General features: G+C 45.6%; 1 protein-coding gene across 6 annotated transcripts in view; it reads right to left on the bottom strand.

Annotated features, from left to right (window-relative positions):
• Positions 1–25,084, bottom strand: part of LOC119957921 — a 200,775-nt gene that overhangs the window by 63,254 nt on the left and 112,437 nt on the right. For 5 of the 6 annotated variants that reach the window (XM_038786166.1, XM_038786122.1, XM_038786140.1 and 2 more), the window contains 3 exons: positions 21,919–22,198; positions 11,452–11,614; positions 3,598–3,650 (listed from right to left, as the gene is read on the bottom strand). In XM_038786166.1, the coding sequence (XP_038642094.1) occupies positions 3,598–3,650; positions 11,452–11,614; positions 21,919–22,198 (496 nt within the window). Of the gene's footprint in view, positions 1–3,597; positions 3,651–4,206; positions 4,296–11,451; positions 11,615–21,918; positions 22,199–25,084 lie in introns of all 6 variants that reach the window. The other variant, XM_038786149.1, reaches the window with a different exon arrangement.

Below are 25,084 nucleotides of genomic sequence, written 5' to 3'. Positions count from 1 at the left end.
TGTTGGAACTGCATCAGTTCAAATGTAAATGTCACCTTTCTATAATCTCTGGCGATTCAGAGTGGAATTCTCCCATCGCACCCACAGTGGGTTCGGTGGTGGCGGGAACAGAGGATCGAATGGGAGCCAAAAGGTCAGAAATCCACCAGCATAAAATCCTGTTGCAATTATCCCAGTGGCAGATTAACGGAGGTGGAGGAGGGTAGGAGGGGTCAGTCTGCCCACTGGCAGGTAGCGCAAAAGCAATTAGCATTCATTAAAATAGCTGTCAGCTGGAATACTGTCGAGCCTTTCAATCAAGCATCATGCCAGCTGGAATTTACTTTGGCGTCAAACCCAATTGCTAATGAGTGACGTGCACAAGTGTGTCCTCAGTTTGCACGAGACTTGAAGGGGAGTGCAACAATTTTCTGCCACAGTGCTGTTCTGTTCCTGATAGGCTGCTCGCCACTCTGCTGAGGCAGACCGGTTCCTGCCTCCATCTCCATGCCGAGCTGGTCAGCACTGTGCTGCTGGACCATTGAACCCATTTGTTTCAATATCTCGGATCAGTATCATACCTGGGGCTGGGATGTACAGGAGCCTCCATCTCCCCTGGTACCACACAACAGTGTCTATCTGGACAGCACTGTGTTACTGGACTCATGCAGCCACAGCAACAAAGGTCCAAAGTTCAATGGGGGTAGAGTGCAAGGTGAGACTGGAGGGTGAGGACAAGGGAGGCAATTTGGAAGGAGGGCTATGCGATGAATGAGGCGGAAGGGTAGGGCGAGGGCTCATGATGGCAGTCAAAGGGGCAAAGAAGTGGATGCAGAAGAAAAACAATGGAAAGCAGAAGGAAGAGCAAGGGAAGGGAATCTGGACCCTGATAAGGCTGCATGAAACACTGATAAGCAAGGGGATCAAAGAGATGCCACATCGTTTACTGGAAGGGGATGCACCAAGACTAAAGATGTGGTGGGTAGATGTCCAAGTGGGCGATGGACGCCTCAAACATGATGGGCTCAGAGGATGGTGGTTGAATTGAGAAACAGACCTCTTTGTGAGGCGACCAGATCTTTCCCTCTGGGTTGCTGATATCCTGCACAGTCTGGTGCAGACAGGTGTGCTGATGGGAGTGATACGAGTGTGCTGGACTGGTATTTAAACCCATTAGCTGAGAGCGGGTGGACAAATTAGCTGGTGGTTGGTAGGAGAGTCGGAGGGGAACTCGTTTGTGCATTGTGAAAGAGGTTCCAGGTGCAGAATCTGGTGCGGGTCCCCGTTATTCCAGTCAGTGGTGCAGGTGCCGCCGGACCTGCCCACCACCGCACTTTGTCTCAAAATGGGAGAATTCCACCCTACATATCTGACATTAAGCCATATCACATGCGACACACTTCTGTTCTTTCAACAAGTTAAAACAATAATCAATAACAGATGGTGAGTAGCTGAACCACACGAGTTCAGAGCCAGGTTTAAATCACTGGAATTGGTTAAATTATCTGGGGTGGAATTTTCCAAAGAAAATGGCGGGAGGGATTCTCTGATCCTGAGGCTAATTATTGACGCCGTTGTAAACGCCGTCGCATTTTATGACGACGTCAACAGGCCTGCAGGAGCAGCTATTCCGAGCCCTATAGGAGGCCAGCACGGCACTGGATCCACCCACGCTGCTCCAGTTGCCGATACCGGTGTCAAATGGGCAGCGTGGGTCTGTGCATGCGCACTGCGACTGGCGTGGTTGCGCGCATGCGCGGTGGCTTCCTTGTCCGCGCCGGCCCCGATGCAACATGTCATAGGGCTACAGGGGCCAGTGCGGAGAAAAAGAGGCCCCCAGCCCGAGAGGCCGGCCCGCCAATCGGTCGGCCCCGATCACGGGACCAGGCCACAGTGGAGGCCTGCGATCCCAGACCGCCCACCCCTCCACCAGGCCACCCCTAAAAGGATGCATGCCGAGGTCCTGCCGGGTAAGACCACATGTAGACCACGCCGGCGGGACTCGGATTTGTTTTGCGGCCATTCGGCCCATCTCGGGCGCAGAATCACCGGGGGCGGCATAGAGTGGCCCCAACCGCCGACTGCACCGGCGCCAATGGCATTGATTCTTCGCTCACTGGAGAATCGGCGGACTGGCGTTGGGCATCGTTGCGTGATACACGCCTGGCCCGGCCATTCTCCAGTGTGGCGTGGGCTTACAGAATTCCACCTGGCATGTCCAGTTCTAACTGGAAGCTGTTGTGTTTCTCTCCACAAACAGAGTCAAGTTTTCTGACCAGGTCTTCTGATACGCTGTCAAAAAGAATCAGTGGCCGTGTTTCAGGTTGGCAGAGGGGCCTGATAGACCCGGCAAGTTTGGGTCCACAGAAATCAGGGCACCATCTTTAAAGAGGGCCCTGGTCTGCAAGAACTCTCGCCCACCCTCCCCCATATGGCCATGGGAGGATCACCCCCATAAACAGTTTCATGGAACATCCCCCTCCCCCATCATCGAAGTACAGAGGGCACTCTCCCCCAACCCTGCGTACTCATCCCTCTACCATCCACTACATGTAACGGGAAGCGCCCCTCCCCCAATGGAGGATGGTGACCCCGGCACTACCCCCAGCACTTCACCCTGGCATTGCTCCCGCACTATCCCCTCACTGTCAGATGGCAGCACTGCCAGGGTATCAGGGTGCAATGACCAACCTCAACCCAGGGGCCTCCAGGCACCTCCTCACCCCCAACGTGGTTGTTACGACTCAAGTTTGATTTGAAAACCAGTAGTGATTCGCACTACTATGACGTCACGCCGCCAGGGGAGTGAGCATTCCATGGGGCCGGAAGCTATGGTTTAAAGCCATTTAATGATATTTAAATCAATTCAAATTGATCACAATTCTGTGTGAACCTGGTCAAGTCACCGGCAGGGGGGTTGGGGTAGATATCAAACCGAGATCTCACCAGTGCAAATCCCGTTATGGCTGTCTCACGAGAGTTAGTGGCCACAACGGGATTTCCACCTGCGGTGAACCAGTCCTGAAAAATCGTGCCCCTGATCTCAGCTGAAACAACAATAGGAGCAATGCAGTTTGTTTCAGTAACTCCCGGGTTAGAAATGTTGGTGTGTGGCATGTGGAAATCACGGAACGCACATTCCTATTTTTTATCCAGTGCTCCTGCTCAGCTACATGTATGTAAATGTCAGGTGAAAACAGATTTAGGCTCTTTGTAATGCCAACACTAGATGGTTCAGACCCAAAACAAAATGAAGGATAATTTCTCCTCCATTAAAATAGTGATTACACTTCAAAAGTCCTTAATTGGCTGTAAAGCGCTTTAGGATGTCCTGAAGTCATGCAAGACCCTATATAAATACAGGTTTGCTAATTCACACTTTCTTGCTTTCTTGAACCAGGAGCCGGTTTAGCACAGTGGGCTAAACAGCTGGCTTGTAATGCAAAACCATGCCAGCAGCGCGGGTTCAATTCCCGTACCAGCGACTATGTGCTTTTCACAGTAACTTCATTGAAGCCTACTTGTGACAATAAGCGATTATTATTATTATTATTTTCTGTCACTTATTTCTGATTACACCATCATTTAAAAATACATGTGCTCCTAACATGAACTTACTGTGAAAGCTCGGACGAATTCTGTCTGATAGATAATTTGTCAGAGAGCCCAACCTGCCAATAAAGAGCACATATTAAATATTCTTCACTGATATTAATAGCATAAGATTATTCCAACAACATTATTTGAATGTCCAACTATACACAGTGCACACTGCAGAATACTCCACAGGAGGTGTTGCATCATATACAAAGTTCATCGCTTTGTTAAATAAAATCATTTTTGGAATTTTCCATTGAATGTAATTCAGGATATATCCATAATTGTTTCCAAAGTACATTCAATGGATAACACTCGAATCAAAGCTATTGTTGAGGGTGAGGGAAATCGAGAAATGTAAAGGTTTGTTGAGGGGTTGGTGGGGCACCTGGGGAAGGAGACTGGATCCAAGGCTTCGGCTGAGACTAAATTCAGTGACAAAAAGGATCTAGTCATTGGCAAATTGGGTGGGAGACATTTAATTCATCGACAAGGAGAACGGAATAGGAACAGATCACGAGGGAAAAAATGAAATGTGATGCTGATATATTTGGTTTGTATTAGATTATTCATTTTAATCCTTTTATTACTAGTATTGGAATGTGAGCGTCAAATAGCCGAGGTTCATACATTACAATCAGCTGGTTTGTTATATATTCAGTGTAGAACTCGGACAGATTGCCTGATCGGAATGAGTGTTGTATTGTGTATTGAGGTTCCTGTTGAAATAAAAGATGGTTTTAAGATTAGAATATTGACAAGTGCCGATGCATTGGGTTGTACTTGTTTTAAAGTATATTTGATGCCTTTCCAGTTATCACAGATATCTCTATACTGGGAGACAAATGTCCAAAGTAATTGAGTATCAGTGGCAGCTGAGGTAAGAGTTTGGCTGTACATATCTTCAAAGGCAGCTCCAATTCTGGCAAAGGTTTAGCTCTTCTGAGAAAGTCAATCATTTACATATAGCTAACTATGGGTGAAGAAAGGGCTTCAGGCCTGTGAATAGAGCATGGCCATTGGCTTTTTGTCATATTTATGACATAGTTGAGGTTCCAAATCCTATCTGATTTTGCTGATCAATCTGCAGCCAACCATCCTTCAGAAAACTTCAGCTAGCTGACTTTGTAGAAGTCACATAAATGAGCCATTTACTCAGGGATTTGGCAATGTTGACAACAGGGAAGCTACATTCTAGGAATAAATTTAGGTTCTTGCACTCCATGTTAAATAAATTGTCCAGTGAATCCACATTTGACCAGTCCACCCACCGAAGATAAGGACAACACGTGATATGTTCCAGTAAGCCAGTAAAAAGTAACAAAGGTTCTCTATTTGATCGCTGCGTTTTGTTATTGCTTAAGGTAAAATACTAAAGATTGTAGTAGATATAGTAGATACAATGGGCGGAACTTAACAACCACTCCACCGGTGGAATCTTCCTGTCTAGCTGAAGTCAATGGACTTTTTAAACAACTCGCCGCGTTCTTCAGCTCCACCACAATGTGGTTGTAAAGGTTCACTCAAGTTCAGCTCACAGAACCAAAATGGAAATGTTCCCAAAAATATGACATCAAAGTAGACTGGGAAATTAATGTAAGAATAGAATAGGGAGAATCTCAGCTTTGTTGTAACAAATAGACAATCATATGTGTTTGTGTGGAAATAATTTGCTATGTCTAATTAGCCTGTGAGGTGCATGTGATTGATAACATGATGAAGCTACTAACTCCAGAAGACCTCTGCAATCATATGGGGAAACAATACAATAGTCTCACAAAACACAACAGTATTGTGAGGCTGTTGTATTGTTTCCCCGTATAATTGTACAAAAATAAATATTATAGGAATGCAGTTCTATCGAAACTGGGGATAAAAGCAACTTCTAAAAATCTTCCTTTCTCGATCAAAAGTTTAAAATCACTTTATGGAAATAATTGAAAGTAATCAGGAATTATATTAGAACATATAATATAAATACAGGTTCAACAGTTATCGACTCACAATGTGGATAAAAAAATAAAACTTTTTGTCTGCAGAAGATGATGGTTCAGGGGACTTCATCTCTTCTGTAGGGCTGCTCGTCTCGCCAGCTCCCTTGCGGGCTGCTGGCGGGGCTGACTCTGAAATTCCCGGCTGTCTCCCTCTGTAATAGCCACAGGAGCACCGGTGACACTGGTTGGAGACATCTGTTCTGGAATGGGGGTTACCGCCCCTGGCTCCTCACGTGGTCGACATGCTTACGCACCATCCCATTGGTGACATTTACCGCCTACAATACGGGTCCAGATTGAGGTACGAGTCAACTGACTAACCAGATTGGGCCCCCCGAGGCAAAATTTCAAATTTGAACCAGGTCACCCGGCTGGAATGATCTGCCACCCTTTTATGAAGCAGGTTTATTTTACTGGGAGGCCTGACGTGCCTCCACCCTCCCCACTAAATTTGGAAATCTCAATTCCAGATAAATTCTTAAGGCAATGGCCCACAATTCAGATCTGTTGTGTTGTGGGTATTGTGTTGTAGGACAACAGGAAGTTGGTCAACTGATGGCACAACGGCCAATCTGATTGCTTCGTCATAGCATTTTTTAAAGACTGTACGGCCCTTTCCATCAATCCATTGGATGCAAGGTGATATGAAACTGATCTGGTATGCCGAATTCCATTTGGCTGAACAGTTGGAAATCGCCCCCAGTAAAAGGGGTGCCATTATCAGTCACAATGGTTTCTGTTGGCCATGTATGGCAAATACCCAGTGTAAGGCGTCTACAGTCGCCGCCGAGGTTGTAGATCCTATCTCTTGTATGGATAGTCATTTGGAATGAGTGTCTACCAAAACAAGGAACATTCTGCCCAAGAAAGGACATCCATAGTCGACGTATATTCTGGTCCATGGCGACCAGGCCACTCCCAACGGTGGAGATTGACCAACGGGGTAATGATCATTCAGTCTGGCAGGGAAAGCATTGCCGTATCACTTCCTCAATAGTTTTATTGATTTCGGGCCACCAGATATAACTGAGAGCCTGCATTTTCATTGGCCGGATGGGCATTGTGTAATTCTTGTCAGAGGGGTTCCCTCACTGGGGGGGCAGAACGACGGCTTAAGAGCCTCAAAGTATTACTCCATCTCACAGGTTAATTCAATCCTGGGGGTTAAGTAGGGCCTCAACTGTTCAGGCGTCTCATGGTGCCAACATGTTTGTATCATCTGTTCCGCCTTGGATAATACTGGATCTCACTGGGTCTAATTTCACCTGTGTCTGAACGACAAGGTGACCAAGGAGTTCAGTGCCAAGATGATTTCTGGGGTACTGGCAGTGGCATCATGTTCTTTGGGAAGGGGAGTTGACTTGATGCATCCAACTTGGAGATCAGGGTGTCAGACCTGTGTTGAAAGGTATAGTTGTAGGCCGCAAACAGCAAGGGCCCAATGTTGCACCCTGGCAGAGGCAATTGGGGATATCGGCTTGTCCTCTTTCAAAAGACCCAATAGCGGCTTATGGTCAGTTAATATGATGAACCGACGTCCGTAAACATATTAGTGAAACTGTTTAATATCATAATGATGGCAATTCCCTCCTTTTTGATTTAGGCATAATTTCGCTCAGTTTCCGAGAGAGTCCTTGAAGCAAAGGCAAAGATCCATTCTGATCTGTCTTTCATCTTATGGGACAGAACTGCCCGTTTCCCATATGCAGGTACATCGCATATGAGAGCAATTGGCTTTCCTGGGTCAAAATGAACTAAGAGGTTTATTGCAGAATTTGTTTTACCAGGCAGAAAGTTTCCTCTTGCTGCTCCTTCAATGCCAACGTTGGTGTATCCTTAGCAACTGGTGTAATGGCGTCAATGTCATGGCCAGGTTTGGAATGAACCTGCCATAATAGCCAGATTGACGGTTCTGAGAGTGAAACAGCAGAGATCCTTGAAGATATGGAGGATGAGAGGGAAGACATCGATGATGAATACGATGATAGCAACGTTGATGTTGAAGAGATTGACAACTCCAAGAGTGAAACAGCAGAGAAGCTGATGACAATCTCACTATGCAGCTCAATGGATCACTCATATATTTTCAATCAAGACCACAATGACCCAAAGCCTGCATCATCACGACCGGAGAGTGTTAGCATAGTTATTTTGAGTGAAGAGGAGCCATTGAGCAATGCTCCAGCCAGCCAAGAAGGGCTTATTGCCATAGATGTAACCTCCACCCAGGCATCAGAAAACAAGGCACTCCAACATCTCATTGAGGCCGCAGAAGTGGCTGGGGTCATACAACCCAGTGTGGGCGCATCGGCACCTCAGGATCCACCTGAGACTCCACAGACCTCCGAGCAGAGGGTGCAGACCAGCACCACACCAAGGGCTGCCAAGCCTCAACATAAACACAAAACACTTCACAAACCCATTGTCAGAGCAAGAAGAAGAGGAGAAGACTGGGAGAGCGAGCTCATCCCGCTGGCAAAGGGTAAAAAAGGTGAAGATGAGGTCATGACTGACAGACCAGAGACAAAAGAAACAACAAACACACAGAGAAGCAGCAAACAGCGTCGTGGCAAGAAGAGGAAAAGAAAGAAGCTGGTAATGCACACGTGTGGCAATCACAGATGCATGCCTTCCAAAGGCACAGAGTAAAGACGAGATTAAATAAGAGGCCAGCACTTAAACCAGTCTTCGAAAAGGCTGATAACAGCCCAGATGATCACAGGGGTGATCCCATGAGGGAGGCACAATGACCTGGGTGAAAGAGATGGACAGTGACCAGGCACATCATGTTTATGGACACCCTAGTTAAACCTGTTCACATTGTTTAAACATATCAAAAATGTATAAAGTTAAAATAGTAATAATGGTTGTAAACAAACATCAATGTTTTCTGAGGAAGGAGGATGTGGTGATATGTCTGTAAGCAATATTGTAGATGGCTGGTGGTGTGACCTCCAACCAGCAGGTGGCGGTTCAGAGTCACCATGCGCTCTCAAGACCGTGGCCATGTGACAAGGGACTCAGATATAAGTGGGGGCACATCCGGTGATCAGCAGATGGTTATAAGACATGCATGAGGACACTAGGGGTAGTTCCATGGGAGTACAAAGAAACTCCATGATAACTTGCTCTGTATCAGATTACTATCTTACCATATGTGATTTAATAAAGATACTGGTTTGGACAAGTCACAAGTCATTTGGTAGATTCCTTGCTAGACGTTGAACACCAAACACAACAGTTGACGCTTGGCCGTCGTGTGACCCAAATTTAGGGTGTGCGTCCCTTCTCGAATGAAATCAAACATCTGTTCCCCCATAACCGGGTATCAACCTCCATCTCCAAGAGTCATCGAGCCACTTACAGAATTATTTTAATTGGGGCTGTCTTTTTTACTTTGATGATATTTGGACGAAACATTTTGTGGCACTCCTCAGAGCTCTTGTCCACTTGGGTCAGTGGTGTGCCTGGTTACTGCTGCTGTTTGCTTTTTCCATTGGCGCTCTCTACCTCACGTGACAATGTGCCTGGATACTGCCTGTTCAATTGCAATGAAAACAGACAAGCTTGCAATAATGATAAGCTTCCTGGGGGTGGACCTCCCGCATCGATAGCAATCCATCTCCGTCCTGGGCTGACGCCCCATTCTTTACCCGGCCCTCTGACTTCGATCCAGTCCCCAAGACCATATCTGGTTCTCTACTGTGCCTGTTGATCTCGCCGTGCGCCTCATGGACATACTGCCCACAGCTGATTCACTTCTCCTTCTAGCACACTTTGGACTCTGATGTGCCTCTGTCAGCGCACCTTGTCACCTGAACTAATTGATCGCTTTGTCTAACGTGATTTTACTTTCAGCCAGGTATCTGCTCTCTCTATTGGTCGGGGTTAGCATGCTCCCATGCAAATCGTTCTGAGGCGGTCTCATGGGCTGCAAAGACTGTCCCCTTAAAAGGGGCCACATACCTCTTTTATTAATTTACTGATGAACAATGTGTTACTGCTTTTCCTTGAGTTTGGTAGTTCTATAATGTATTAGGGCTTCATTGTATAAAAATGTGTATATATCGGGGGAATTGGAAGTGTTTGTAGGCAAAGTTTTCCAAAACCAAATGACAAAGTGTCAGATTCTGACTGGAAAACCTAATGATTTTCTCCCCAGAAACACAGCCAGGTTTCCTGTCCAGATCTTCTGACACTTTGTCAGAAAAGAATTGGTGGGCATATTTCGCGCCGTGGCCATGGCAGGGTCTCAGAGCCGGAAAGCCCAATTACACAGTGATCTTTAAAGGGCGCCCCAATCGGTGCTAAAAGTATGCTGCCCAGCCCCCCCCCCCCCACCCAAACAAGTTTTGGGTCGACTCCTCCACTACAGAATTATCAGGAGGCATTCTCCCCCCTCTCCCACCACCCCCAATGCATTTTCCGGCACACACCACTCTCCCCCACCCCCCACATAGCCCCCCCTCCGCCCTAAAGGAGAAGGGTTTTCCCCCTCTCAGAGCCCCAGGTGGCAGTTCTTGGGGCACTACCAGGGTAGCACTGCCCAGCCTCAGCCCTCAACCCGGGTGCCGCCAGGCATCTCATACCCCCAGCATGATCTTTTTTTTAAAAATGTTTTTAAGTTTAGTGTACCCAATTCATTTTTTAAAAATTAATGGACAATTTAGCATGGCCAATCCACCCACCCTGCACATCTTTGGGTTGTGGGGGTGAAACCCACGCAAACACGGGGAGAATGTGCAAACTCCAGTCAGACAGTGACCCAGAGCTGGGATCGAACCTGGGACCTCGGCACAGGGAGGCAGCAATGCTAACCGTTGTGCCACCATGCTGTCCAGCATGATCATCATGATTTGTTCTCATTTTCAAGAAACAATAGTGAATTTCGCCCAATGGTGGACAGGAAGATTCAGTGAGGTCAGAAGAATTGACTGTAACTCGATAATGATATTAAACTTGATTCAATTTGATGCAAATTAAATTAGGTTATAGAGTCATAGTCATAGATGTTTACAGCATGGAAACAGGCCCTTCGGCCCAGCTGGTCCATGCCGTCCAGTTTCTATCACTAAGTCAGTCCTACTTTCCCGCATTGGCCCATATCCCTCTATACCCACCCTGCACATGTAACTGTCTAACTGCTTTTTAAAGGTCAAAATTGTACCCGCCTCTACCACTGCTTCTGGCAGCTCATTCCAGCTGCTCACCACCCTCTGTGTGAAGACATTTCCCCTCTGGTCTCTCTTGTATCTCTCTCCTCTCACCTTAAACCTGTGCCTCTACCTAAACTCCTCTACCTTTGGGAAAATACGTCGACTGTCTATCTTATCTATGCTCCTCATTATTTTATAGACCTCTACAAGATCACCCCTGAAGCCACCTACGCTCCAGGGAAAAGAGTCCCAGCCTCTGCAGCCACTCCTTATAACTCAGACCATCAAGTCCTGGTAGCATCCTCGTAAATCCCTTCCGCACTCTTTCTAGTTTAACAATATCCTTCCTATAATAGGATGACCAGAACTGAACACAGTATTCCATGTGTGGTCTTACTAATGTCTTGTGCTCATGCTTCCTGGGTAAGAACCTGATCGTGTCATCGGGAGGGCCCGGGAACATTGCGATGGAAAATGTCATCGGCACAAATTGCATTTTTGGACTCTTCAGAGTATGCGGAATCGCACCCTATGTCTTAGCATGGCAGGATTGGAAATAAAACTGTAGTGAGCTCAGACTCATTCTTCCCCCCAACATGTGGAAATATGGGTATTACCCCTTTGTAATTGTCCCAATTCTCCTAAACATCTCAGAAACTACCTACATTAAGTTTAAATTATTTTTAAACTCTTTTCTAGCATCTGGGGAATGAAAAGATACCCACCGCTTTGTTGTGAACATGCTGTGTCTTCTGTACTTCCTGTTGCAATGAATGTATTTTCTGTAGCAAGGACATCTGGGAGCCAACCTCATCAGCCAAACGAGCTATGTTTCGAGTCAGTAGAAGTATGTGAGCTTCCAGATGAGCAAACCTCCTTTGCACTGTACTATAAAGCAGCAAACACACAAATAAATGGACACAAATCAGTTGAAAACTGCAAGAAGCAATAATGCCAATTTTCGATGAAGCTTTTAAATGCCATGTTATTGCTCGCAGATAGATGTGTTACATTTATAAAATAAAAACACGATTGCATTATTGATTTAATGAACAGGCAACAACAGAAAAAAGATTTTGGCAGATAAATGTGTAGACTGTCAAGACGTGACCAAATGCTGACATGATAAATAAATCTACAAGAGAGCAAGAGAGCGATCAAACTAATGCTTGAAATTACAAATAAGTCTTATGACTGAAATATGTTAACACCGGCTAGTGAGGAAGGTTTGATCTAGGCTTTGTAAAGATAGAAAAGGCAGTTTTGCTTCTTATATATCATGAAGTGGATTATCTAGTTCGTATGTGGAAATCCAGTGGACAGGGATGTGAAGGAGGAAATTAGCTAAGCATATTGGTTATTGGATGCCAGGTGAGGAGGAAATGGACCAAAAACTTTGTAGGCAGATATCGGGGGCTGGATTCTTTGGTCCCCCAGCCTTGTGTTTCTCGGCCATGTGCTATTTGCTGGCTGCGGGATTCTTTACTCCTGCCTCTTGTCAGTGGGATTTCCCATTGAAACCACCCCATGCTGCCCGGAAATCCATAGGTGGGAGCATGCTGCCGGCGGGAAAAGAGAATCCCAACGACCGGAGATTTAGGCCAGCAAGTGTTTTTAGAAACATGCAGTCATTTGGAGATTTCAATTTACCAGGGACATATTAGGAATCTGTGAAAGTGTGCAATAGATGTCCAACCAGGACCTTGGGCACAATAATTAGTTAATGAACTATACAAAGATTGTTATTAATTCAGACAACGAGAAAGTATTGTAGATCTGAGTCAGAGTTTAACTGGAGACCAATGAGAGTAAAGAGGATCAGGCTGATTACGCCAGTTTGTTCTAAATAGTAAAAAATTGATACAAATCTTGTCAGAATGGTAATGTACTATTAGCATAGTGTTCTGGAGTCAGCCTATTTCATAATTATTCATTACTCTGGTTGCACATCTAAACAGGCTCAGGGATTACACAAGAGAGTGAGGTCACCAAATTCAGTGAAGATAGCTCCTAACTCTTGTTGGTAAGTAGCTGCAACAATGGTTATTGGTATCGGAGTTCAACCAATCAGACTATAGAAAAAAAAATTGCCTTTACATAGCACCTCAGGAAGCCACAAGTTGCCTTACAGCCAGTGAAGCATTTTTAATGTGTAGTCACAGCTTTAATATGATGATATGCAGAAGCCAATTTACATCAAGTAAGGTACCAGAATGTGATAATGGCCCAGATAATCTGATTTTAGATTGTGGTTGCTATATGGGCCAGGTCAGGGATATCTCTCCTGTTCTATATTAAAATACTGTTGAGGCCAGACCTTTAAAATCGCATCCAAAAGATTGCAGTGCTGGCAATGCAGTACTTCCACAGTACTGTACTGAAGTGCCAGCTTAGACTGTGTGCCCAAGTTCCTGGAATGGGATTTGAAGCCACAGTCTACTGACTATGTGGTGACAATTCTACCATAAAGCTATGAGTGACATTCTAATAACATTAATTCAATGTTGAATAGGAGTGGAGGACATATGTGAGCATTGTGGGAGGGGCGCCGCTAACCAAGTACATATGTTGTGGTCCTGTCCGAAGCAGGAGATGTATTGGAGGGGGGTTTTCAGTGTCACCTCGGGGGTAATGCATGTGAACTTGGAACCAGAGCCCCTAGCAGCCATTTTCAGTGTGTCGGATGGGCCCGAGCTGCAGGCGGATGCGGGGACGGATATTTTAGCCTTCGCCTCACTGATTGCCCAGAGGCGGGACCTGTTGGGGTGGAGGTCAGCTTCTCCACCCTGTGCTTCGGCTTGGCGGGGGGATCTGTTTGAATTTCTGACTCTCGAGAAGGTGAGATTTGAGCCGAGGGGGATAAAGAACATAAGAACATAAGAACTAGGAGCAGGAGTAGGCCATCTGGCCCCTCGAGCCTGCTCCGCCATTCAATGAGATCATGGCTGATCTTTTGTGGACTCAGCTCAACTTTCCGGCCTGAACACCATAACCCTTAATCCCTTTATTCTTCAAAAAACTATCTATCTTTACCTTAAAAACATGTAATGAAGGAGCCTCAACTGCTTCACTGGGCAAGGAATTCCATAGATTCACAACCCTTTGGGTGAAGAAGTTCCTCCTAAACTCAGTCCTAAATCTACTTCCCCTTATTTTGAGGCTATGTCCCCTAGTTCTGCTGTCACCCGCCAGTGGAAACAACCTGCCCGCATCTATCCTATCTATTCCCTTCATAATTTTATATGTTTCTATAAGATCCCCCCTCATCCTTCTAAATTCCAACGAGTACAGTCCCAGTCTACTCAACCTCTCCTCATAATCCAACCCCTTCAGCTCTGGGATTAACCTAGTGAATCTCCTCTGCACACCCTCCAGCGCCAGTACGTCCTTTCTCAAGTAAGGAGACCAAAACTGAACACAATACTCCAGGTGTGGCCGCACTAACACCTTATACAATTGCAACATAACCTCCCTAGTCTTAAACTCCATCCCTCTAGCAATGAAGGACAAAATTCCATTTGCCTTCTTAATCACCTGTTGCACTTGTAAACCAACCTTCTGTGACTCATGCACTAGCACACCCAAGTCTCTCTGAACAGCGGCATGCTTTAATATTTTATCGTTTAAATAATAATCCAGTTTGCTGTTATTCCTACCAAAATGGATAACCTCACATTTGTCAACATTGTATTCCATCTGCCAGACCCTAGCCCATTCACCTAACCTATCCAAATCCCTCTGCAGACTTCCAGTATCCTGCACTTTTCGCTTTGCCACTCATCTTAGTGTCATCTGCAAACTTGGACACATTGCCCTCGGTCCCCAACTCCAAATCATCTATGTAAATTGTGAACAATTATGGGCCCAACACAGATCCCTGAGGGACACCACTAGCTACTGATTGCCAACCAGAGAAACACCCATTAATCCCAACTCTTTGCTTTCTATTAATTAACCAATCCTCTATCCATGCTACTACTTTACCCTTAATGCCATAAAGGAAGGGTTCTACATTTCATGTATATTATGCACTTCCGGGAACTGGTTGCCATCGAACATTAGGGGAGGGAGGGTGTGGAGATTGTGGTTATTATTGTCGTTGATTACACTGTTTACTGACTGGCTGCTAATTTTTGTTTTTTACCTATATGGGTGGATGTTTTGGTCTGTATAGTGAACGGGGTGTGCTGATTTTGTGGGGGGATTGTTGATGTATTTGTTTTGTTTGTTTTTTCTTTTGTTGTTTATTTGATGAAAATGAAGAGACTATTTTAAAATTAATTCAATGTGGAATGTTGAAAACCCACATTATGAGAATGATTGCACTGTTTGCATCATTTAATCCGTTACTTTGGAAATCAGTTTCTCTATTTATACGTATCTCTTCAAAACCTAATTCTGTGTCTGTTAACACAGAACACATGTACTCCTGTCTGAACCGCCTGCTATTCCTATGTAGATCCTTATCATGTGTCCAAGATGATCAGAAAGTGCCACCAATACTGGGGCCATTGCTGTTTACAGTGCATAGAAAAAGGAGTTGAACATTGAGTAAAAATAAAGCTTGTTCTGTTTGCAGTTGACCCCAAATTGTAGGTGATAAGTTTCAACAATTGAATACAATGTGTAGTAATCCATGGGAGGCAGGAGTTCCGTCACCACACCAATATTTATTTACAATAACTATATCACAGGAGCAGCTACAAACGGTGCTGCTAGCAGTCCAGTCAAATTAAGACTGACTCACAAAGCCTACACAGGTGATTATATGGGCCCCCTCATGAGCTATCATTGAGAGAGCTCATACTCCAATTGGCCAACCAATAAAGCCAATTGGAGTTCATTACACCCCTCCCCCCCCAAGGTCCGAGGAATTCCTGCCAGCTGGCATTCCTCTGAGCTTCTTCCTGCTCCTCATGTCTGGGTCTGTCACCTCTGTGTCGTCCGCCGGGTCGTTCTCCGAAGTGGGCAGGGTGTACCTTATAGGTGCCCGTCCTTTCCTTGACGACCTCCTTGGAAGTTGTTCTTCCTCCTCCTCGAGGAGAGGTGTCGCGGCGGCCTCATCGAGTGTGTCCATCTCCGACTCTGATGACTGGATGACGGGGTCTGGAGAAATTGCTCGGGGCTGGTGTGTGAGTATCCTTTCCGTCTGGGATATCCCAGATTGAGGCGGCCCTGCTTCGCCTGCCTCCAGGTGTGGTTCCGCTGCCCTTATTTGGTCTAGGTGTTTCTTCAGCTCCTTACCTCCTATTGAAACCTCATAGGATATGGGCCCTGTTTGGGACTCTACCTTGCCTTTGACCCACGTTGGTCCATTCCCATAATTCTTGACCCAAACCGGTGCCCCCACCTGGAAATGTCCTCTGCTGCCGACTATTATCATGCCCCCTGCGTTGGGCCTCCTGTGTTTCTCCACTTTCCCCGTTAAATGTGGGAAAAGGAGACTCAGCCTCGTTCGCAGCCGCCTTCCCATTAAGAGTTCAGCTGGCGGTATGCCCATCGTGGAATGCGGTGCGGTCCTGTAATCAAACAGCCAGCGGGAGAGCTTTATGTCTACTGACGCTGCCGGCTGCTTCTTGAGTCCCGCTCTAAGTGTCTGGACCGCTCTCTCTGCCAGGCCATTGGTCGCTGGATGGTAAGGGGCCGTTTTGATGTGATGGACTCTGTTTTCCTTCAGGAATTTTCCAAATTCCCCACTTGTGAATGCCGTTCCGTTGTTCGACACCAATACCTCCGGCAGTCCATGTGTTGCAAACGAGGCCCTGAGCTTTTCAATTGTCGATGCTGTGCTTGCCGTGTTAACCCGGTGGACGTCCAACCATTTGGAGTGGACGTCCACTATTACCAAAAACATTGAGCCCATGAAAGGGCCGGCGTGGTCAATATGCAGGCAGGGTCCACGGTCTGCCTGGCCATTCCCATGGGTGCAATGGCGCCGCTGGTGGCACTCTTTGTCCCTGTTGGCACTCCTGGCACCGACGTACCAAGGCTGCTATGTCTGTGTCTAAACCTGGCCACCAAACGTAGCTTCGAGCTAGCATCTTCATTTTAGATACCCCTGGGTGTCCGTGATGTAACTCAGCTAAGATTGCCTGATGGCACTGAGCTGGGACGATTACCCGGGCTCCCCATAATAGGATACAGTCTTCTACGGTTATTTGGTCCCTTCTGCTCCAGTATGGGTGCATCTGGGGCTCCACTGGTCTTTCCAGTTCCCCTGTTAGCAGTAAATGCTTCATCTTGGCTAAAACTGGGTCTTTTTGCGTCCACAACCGAATATGCTGTGCGTCTACTGGTAGGGTGTCCAATAAATTTAGAGTCATTACTGTCTCCTCTACTTTTGGTATTTGTGGCAGAGTGTCCGGGAGGGGAAGTCTGCTCAAAGCATCTGCATGTGCTTCCCGCGTTCCCGGTCTGTGCTCCAGACGTATCTATATGCCGCCAGTAGCAACGCCTAGCGTTGGATTCTAGCTGATGCAATCGGGGGTATTGACTTGTCTTCTTTTAATAACCCTAATAACAGCTTATGATCCGTCACTATGGTGAATTTCCATCCGTACAGATACTGGTGAAATTTTTTTACTGCGAATATCACCGCCAGTCCTTCCTTCTCGATTTGGGCGTACTTCCTCTCAGCCATCGCCAAGGTCCTCGAAGCATAGGCTATTGGCCGTTCTTCCCCATTCCTTCCTCTATGGGCTAAGACGGCTCCTACCCCGTAGGGGGATGCATCACAAGTGACCACCAACTCCTTCCTTGGGTCATAATGCTCTAGGACATTTTCGGATGACAGCTGTTCCTTAATGTCCCTAAATGCTTGGTTTTGGCGGGTGGACCATTTCCATTCTTGCCCCTTTTTTAGTAGTTGGTGGAGGGGTTCTAGGATGGACGCCCTATTTTCAATAAATTTTCCATAATAGGTTACCAACCCTAGAAATGATCGTAACTCCTGGACGGTGGTGGGAGCTGGGGCTTCTTTTATTGCCCTTACTCTGTCTTCTAATGGACGTAAGCCTGACTCGTCTACTTTATATCCCAGGTACGTCACTTGTGGGGCCAGAAAAACAAATTTTTCCCTTTTTAGCCGTACGCCTGCCTTTGCGAAACGCCTGAGCACTTCCTCCAGGTTCCTTAAGTGTTCCCTGTTTGTCCTACCCGTGATTAAGACATCGTCCAAATAAATCGCCACCTGCGGTAGTCCCTGCAGAATATTTTCCAGCGTACGCTGGAATATAGCACAGGCTGATGACACTCCAAAAGGTAGCCTAGTATAACGAAAAAGGCCCTTCAGGGTGTTGATCGTAGCGAACTTCTGGGAGCCCTTGTCCAGTTTTAACTGCAGGTAGGCGTGGCTCATGCCTAGTTTCGTGAACAAAAGCCCACCTGCCAATTTGGCATATAATGAAAATTAAAATGAAAATCGCTTATTGTCACGAGTAGGCTTCAATGAAGTTACTGTGAAAAGCCCCTAGTCGCCACATTCCGGCGCCTGTCCGGGGAGGCTGGTACGGGAATCGAACCGTGCTGCTGGCCTGCTTGGTCTGCTTTAAAAGCCAGCGATTAGCCCTGTGAGCTAAACCAGCCCCTGTGAGCTAAACCAGCCCCTGGTCTATTTTCGGGATTGGGTATTTGTCCAGCAGTTTGTATTTGTTTACTGTCTGTTTGAAATCTCCACAGAGACGTATCGAGCCGTCTGGCTTCAAAATTGGTACCACCGGCACTCCCCATTCCGAGAATTGTACTGGTCTGATAATGCCGTCGTGCCGTAACCTTTCTATTTCGTCATCTACTTTCTTCCTTAATGCAAAAGGTACCAGCCTGGCCTTACAAAATTTCAGAAGGGCTTCTGGGTCCACGTGCAAAGTTGCTTTGGCGCCTATGATTTCCCCCAAACCTTCTTGGAAGACCGCCGGGTATTTTTGGAGTACTCCACTCAACTGCCCGCTTCCACATGGAAAATTTTCATCCAATCTAATTTTAGGTCTTTCAGCCAGTTCCGTCCAATTAAGCTCGGTCCGGAGCCCTCTAATATCGTCAACAGTAATCTGAGCAATTGTTTCTCATATTCCACAGGTACATGAGTCGTGCCTAGAACTTCCAGTAGTTCCCCCGTGTAGGTTTTAAGTTTCGTCGATGTTTCTGTTAGGGTTAGTGGCTGGCGTCCATCTTTGATTTTTCTAAATGCTGCCACTTCCATTACTGATATGGCCGCACCCGTGTCTATTTCCATTATTGTCGGCCGCCCGTTCACCCGTGGGGTAATCCTAATGGGTTCTGCTTTCTTCGTTGTGATATTATATAATTGTTCCCCTTCGGAGGAGGATGGGGCGCCTAGGTTGTGTACTTCCCTGCGTCCCCACCTGCTATTCCTCTTTTGCCACCTCCTTCTAGGGTTTCTGTCGTTGTTACCCCACTCTGTCTGGTGCCAGAAACGGTCCTTCTCTGTTGGGGGAGCCTCAGCCGGTACTTCCCTCTGTCTCCAGTTAGTCCCGAGAGACTTGGGGGCAGTTCTGGGGTTTTCCTTTTCCCCTCTATTTCTCAGGTTTTTCCTGAGAGTGGCCATCTGGTAGCAGGACCCGTTGTGGTAGTCCCTCTCACAAGTATCTATCTCCATTGGCGTGCCCTGTAGTTCCTGCGCCTCACTTGCTGCCTTTTCTAGGGACAGTGCGAGCTGTAACGCCTGCCTGCAGTCTAGCTCTGTTTCCGCCAACAGGCGTTTCTGTATTGTGAGGTTTTTTATACCACACACTAACCGGTCCCGAAGCATTTCATTTAGCGTCGGGCCGAACTCACATTTTTCCGCCAGCCTTCTCAGGCGGGTCAAGAAATTCGTGACTGACTCCCTGTCTTCCCACTTCGTTGTGTAGAATCTGTACCTACGCAAAATGAGGGATGGTTTTGGGTCGTAATGCTCTTTCACCAATTCCGTTACTTCTTGGAAAGTTTTCGTGTCCGGCGCATATGGATAAGTCAGACTATGTCTAATGGTGAAAGCGGAGGGTCCGCACGCCAACAGCAGGATAAGCCGTCTCCTTTCGTCCGTCAGTATATCATTTGCCCGGAAGTAGTAACACATTCTCTCCACATACTGGGACCAGTCCTCAATAGCCGGGTTGAATGCCTCTAACCTCCCAAAAAACAGCATTTTTAAAATGGCAAGGCTTATCCTCCAAGTGCGGCAGCTGGTCTCCGCAAAATTCATAGTTTACCTCGTCGCCACTGTAGTAATTCACGGGAGGCAGGTGTTCTGTCACCACACCAATATTTATTTACAATAACGATATCACAGGAGCAGCTACAAACAGTGCTGCTAGCAGTCCAGTCAACTTAAGACTGGCTCACAAAGCCTACACAGGTGATTATATGGGCCCCCTCAATGAGTTATCATTGAGGGAGCTCATATTCCAATTGGCCAACCAATAAAGCCAATTGGAGTTCATTACACTATGCAACTGAAATTCCATCAAATTCACCTTGGAGTGGGAGGTAGATAATTATTACCACTGCATGCTTTGAGAAAGTTAGCAAGTTGGTGAAAGTCTGCACACTTCAGTGTATGCTCAACCAACCAACTGGGTCCTGAGTTGTGTATTGTCATTGGTTGAGATAGAAGCAGATTGTAGTACAGAGACTGCCATGGTAAAGAACATCAGTAACTGCACTATTTGACCTCCACATTATCCTGTTTATTCCAACCGTCATAGTGTCTATACAATTTATTCCGGAAAGTCTTTATATTTGTCTTTGGAACGTGTTCCGTTTATAATCATTGGTTGTATAAAAATGATTATAAAGACAAGCTCCTATTCTATTTAAATCTTCTTTTTAATTAGTTAGAGAATCAAATGAGCAAAACCACAATTGTAGGTGAAACTTAAATACTGCCAAATGTACTAAACGCAATGGCAACTTTAAGGTAAAATGTTACCACCTATAACATAAAATGGACATCACTTAGAAAGTCTCCTTTTGGTTGAAGTTGCGAGAGGGTTATTGCTTTTTGGTAAAAGAGATTAGTGCCATGAATCTGCGCAGTTCTTTTACTATGTTCTGACCTGTAGAGGATGTGGGTCCATACTTAGCAATTTGCGACAAAGCATCTAGCACAGGGCTAATTCGCTGGCTTTGAAAGCAGACCAAGCAGGCCAGCAGCACGGTTCGATTCCCGTAACAGCCTCCCCGAACAGGCGCCAGAATGTGGCGACTAGGGGCTTTTCACAGTAACTTCATTTGAAGCCTACTCGTGACAATAAGCGATTTTCATTTCATTTCATTTCATTATAGTGTTCATTCACAACATAAATAGAAATTGCATTCTTGTCCCAGAAACCTTCTCAGCCAATTAAGTATTTTTTGAGGTATAGCCACCAATCTATGTTCAACAAATTACAATAAAAGACAATGAGATAAATGAACAGGTAATCTGATTTTCACAATAATGGTTGGTGGACAGATTATTGTTGGACTGTTCAGGCCGTGACCTAATATCTCAGCCAAAAAAGGCAAGATCCTGTCAGTTTTCTCAGGTGAATTTAAGATATCCCAAAGCAATGGATAGAGGTTAGCAGAGGACACACCATTGCAGTTTGTGGGAAAGTGTTGGACACAATCCAACTGTCATATTTCCAAACAATACTACAGCAATTATGTTTTCAAAATCATTAATTACCTCTGGAGAACGTTTGGATATTTTGCATTTGTGAAAGGGTGTGTTATACATTCAAATTCTTTCTCTTTCAGTGTCCATTATTTCAACTTCACTCAATACTGCCCCGAATTATTATCTAAAAGATTGTCTTGATGTTTCTGGCGTGGAGAATGAGCTAGTCTAATATGGTGTGCTGTGACTACTCCATCAATAAATAAAAATATGACAAGATTAAATCTGAAAATTTGGCATTGGGGTTTGTCCTCAGATGGTTATTTAGGTTTATAAAGTTATGAATAAAACATTTTCAGGATCCCTTGACGCGAGTGCTGCATAGTTAGTAATTCCTATAAATGCCTTGGCATAAATTGATATTATTAATAGGGATGTTATAATCGCTGCCAATCCTTTTCATTTGTTAAGTTGACGCAAAATAATTAAAGGGTGGATTATATTATTGACATTTCATTATGAAGTGTCAATATTCAGAAATGTGTTACTTTTTTCAATTCATCTATTCAACTAATTCTTCTTGGATAAATACCAAAGATCCTTCTGTCGCTGTGATGAAAGCTGTGCTAATAGTTTGCCATTTTTCACAGGACTTTGTCTTTTCTGCCAATGCAGTAACTTCCGTCGCACTGGTACAGTCCCACTCTCCCTCGAAAGAAGGGTGACAAGTTCCTGGTAATTTTCTTCCAGAGACTGCAGATGTTGCCTGATATCTTCCAGTTGCGATAGTCTTGTAGTTCCGGTGGACACAGAGTCACTGCTTGATGCGTCAATCACTGAGCCCAGATGTGGAGATTCTGATTCTTGTTCACCTTTATTGAAGTGAAAATAACACTGCAGTCAAGTGAAGCAGAAATTTGTTAATACCTACAATATGTTCTATTTCTATGCACTGCCCCTCGCAAAAACAACCCCTTTTCGTATTTCCATTTAGTATTCTTATGATAAAAGCCACACTGTAATTTGTCTCGGGTTGTACTGTGGCCAGTGCTGTGTAGTTATTTTCCTCATGCCGAAACCTAAAGTGTAAATATCTTACTGGTACATGTCGTCTTTACTGCTAATAATCTTAAATGACATGAAGAAGAGTTCTTACAATAATTCTTTGTGGGTTTCTTTTGTGACAGCACAGAAGGAGGCCATTCAACCCCTTGTCCTTCCTTTGGTTAATCAAATAAACTAAATCAACAAAATGAGGGATAAATTAAAATGCAGCTCTTTAAAAGGATACTGCATCAAAGTAAATGGAATCTCAAAAGAAACTTCAACCGTCAAAACAAAATGTGATTTGAAGGGATCAATAAAACACCCCAGTCCCCACAGCGTCCATCAGACATGGAAGGCCTCAATGGTGCCGGAAGACACCAAGTGCTCTCACAGGAGCAGGCCCAGGAGGAGGCCCTCCTCACTTCCCACCCCCCTTCACAATGGGTGCTTTAAACCTGTGTGACTGTCTCAAAAGGAGCAATTTACCCAGTGCCACTCCCTCATGAATATCGTTTGCATCCCGTGTTGCTTTCCTATTCAAAAAAATAATAAACAAAACTTCTGTAAAATTCGGTTGCACCCATATTTTTGGCACTATGTCTGCTCTTTCAAATCTTACTTGCAGTAGAGGTGGTACAGCGCATGTTAACTAAATTGGTTGATGGGACGAAAGGGTCATCCTATGATGAGGCTGAATAAATTGGGTTTATATTCTCTGGAGTTTAGAAGAATGAAAAGCGATCTACAAGATTCTGAAGGGACTTGATCGGGAAGATGCTGAGAGATTGCTTCCACTGGTTGGAGAATCTAAAATACAGTTCAGGATAAAGGGGCCGATCATTTAGGACGAGATGAGGAGAAATTTCTTCACTCAAAGGGCTGTGAATCTTTGAAATTCTTGAACCGAGAGGAGACTGTGGATGTTTTATCATTAAATACATTTAAGGCTGGAATAGACAAACCTTTGGTCTCTCAGGGAATTAAGGGATATGGGGAATGAGCGGGGAAGTGGAGTTAAAGCCCAAGACGGAATAGGGGAGCATCCTCGATGGGTCATATGGTCTACTCCTGCTCCGAGATCTTCAGCATTGCAAAATCATATCTATGACATGCATAATTCTTGAGCTGGATGCCAATTTGGTGACCGCATTAGCAGAAGTGCAGCGAACAACGCAGAAAGTATGCAGAGCAGGCAGATCATCATGTTAGTTCACGTCTAATACGGATTTCACACAAAGCAGTGCTAACTTCAACTTAAACACTTCAGTTAACAGTCTGGGAACCTTGCACAGCTAATGTGCATTCAGCAGCAATGAGGGCATCTGATATCAATGCTGGATACATGGGGCAGCAACCACTTTCAGATTAGTTGCTGATTGATTTCTGCTTGATGCTACTGAGTTAATGAAAGTGTTTGCTGGTTTGTATTGTTGATTAAAGTTACTTAAGTTTACAGGGAGTGGTGTGAATGTGGTGACGGTCTTGGTTTGCACTTTGAGTTCTGCTCGGGCTGCTTGCTTCCACATTTGGGTGAAGTGGAATTGAACCACTTTCATTCGCAGTACAATTAGAGAATGGGCAGAAAGAGACAGAGAAGGACAAGCCGCTGGAAGAGGAGGAGGATGGGGGAAAGGGGCTCTCAGCCAGAAGCTATATTCACCAAAGATCTTCAGAAAGCAATTCCCATACGTCAATCTCAGCTTGGAATATTGTGCACAATATCCCCCCATCTGTAAGAAGATGCTCAATGAAATCAGCTATCTGTTGCAGCCTGACTTGCAGCCTCAGAAAAAGGTAGACCACAGAGCCAATGGCTGTGAAGGTGGTGATGGCTTTGGGGTCCTTCCAGGATAAAGCAGACAATGGCCAGAATTCTCGCTTGGCCCCACCGGTGAGTTCAGTAGTGGGCAGGGAGGTGTAGGGGGTGAAGAATTCAGCGATGTGAATTTCCTACATGATCTTGCACTGGAGCCCACCAGGAATCCCGCTGGAGGACGGCATGAGACTGATTTGCATCCCGTTATTGGGATGCAGATGAAGGCCTGACTGAAATCTTTCAGCCACTACTGATTCTCTGCAACATCAGCAGGAAAACATGCCGGTCCAGAACATGTCTGGAACAATGTGACGTCCAGAAATCGGGACCGACCTGAACAATTTCTGGAGTGCAGATGGAGGACACCAGCAATCCAAATGCTAAAACATTACAGCAGTGGGTAGGGGGGGCATCTACAATTGGATCTTCCAGATTGAGTGTCATCGAGAAGGTCTATCTTCCAGCCTTAAGAGTGTTCCTGGAGATCCATATTACCTTTCAAGAGGTCCACATTCTTTCTTAATGGTGGATGAGTGATGTTGGGCGCATTTTCATTATGGCATCCAGATATGATGGGGGACATTCTTGCCACCATGCCTGCCCCACCACGGAATATGGCACTAGATCCCCACAGTGTATAGCTAATGTTTTCAGGGCCATAAGATATGGCATGGGTTTCCAACGGCCTCCGCAGTGGGAAACACTCCTGGTTCCTGCCCTTGCCAGTGGGCTTAGTCCCAGATGGGAGAATTCTGCCCAAAATTTACAACATCATCCCATTCTCCGCCAGCTGTTGAGCAAGGAAGAATGTCAAGAGTTGAATTTCTATTCTATCAGACAGAAGCAGGCACAGTGCATGCGTGGCTTTGTGGTGGTTACGGATTTGCCGTATTGC

This window comes from Scyliorhinus canicula, chromosome 2, assembly GCF_902713615.1.
Source record: "Scyliorhinus canicula chromosome 2, sScyCan1.1, whole genome shotgun sequence".
NCBI lineage: Eukaryota > Metazoa > Chordata > Chondrichthyes > Carcharhiniformes > Scyliorhinidae > Scyliorhinus > Scyliorhinus canicula.
This window is presented reverse-complemented; position numbering and strand designations above follow the sequence as displayed.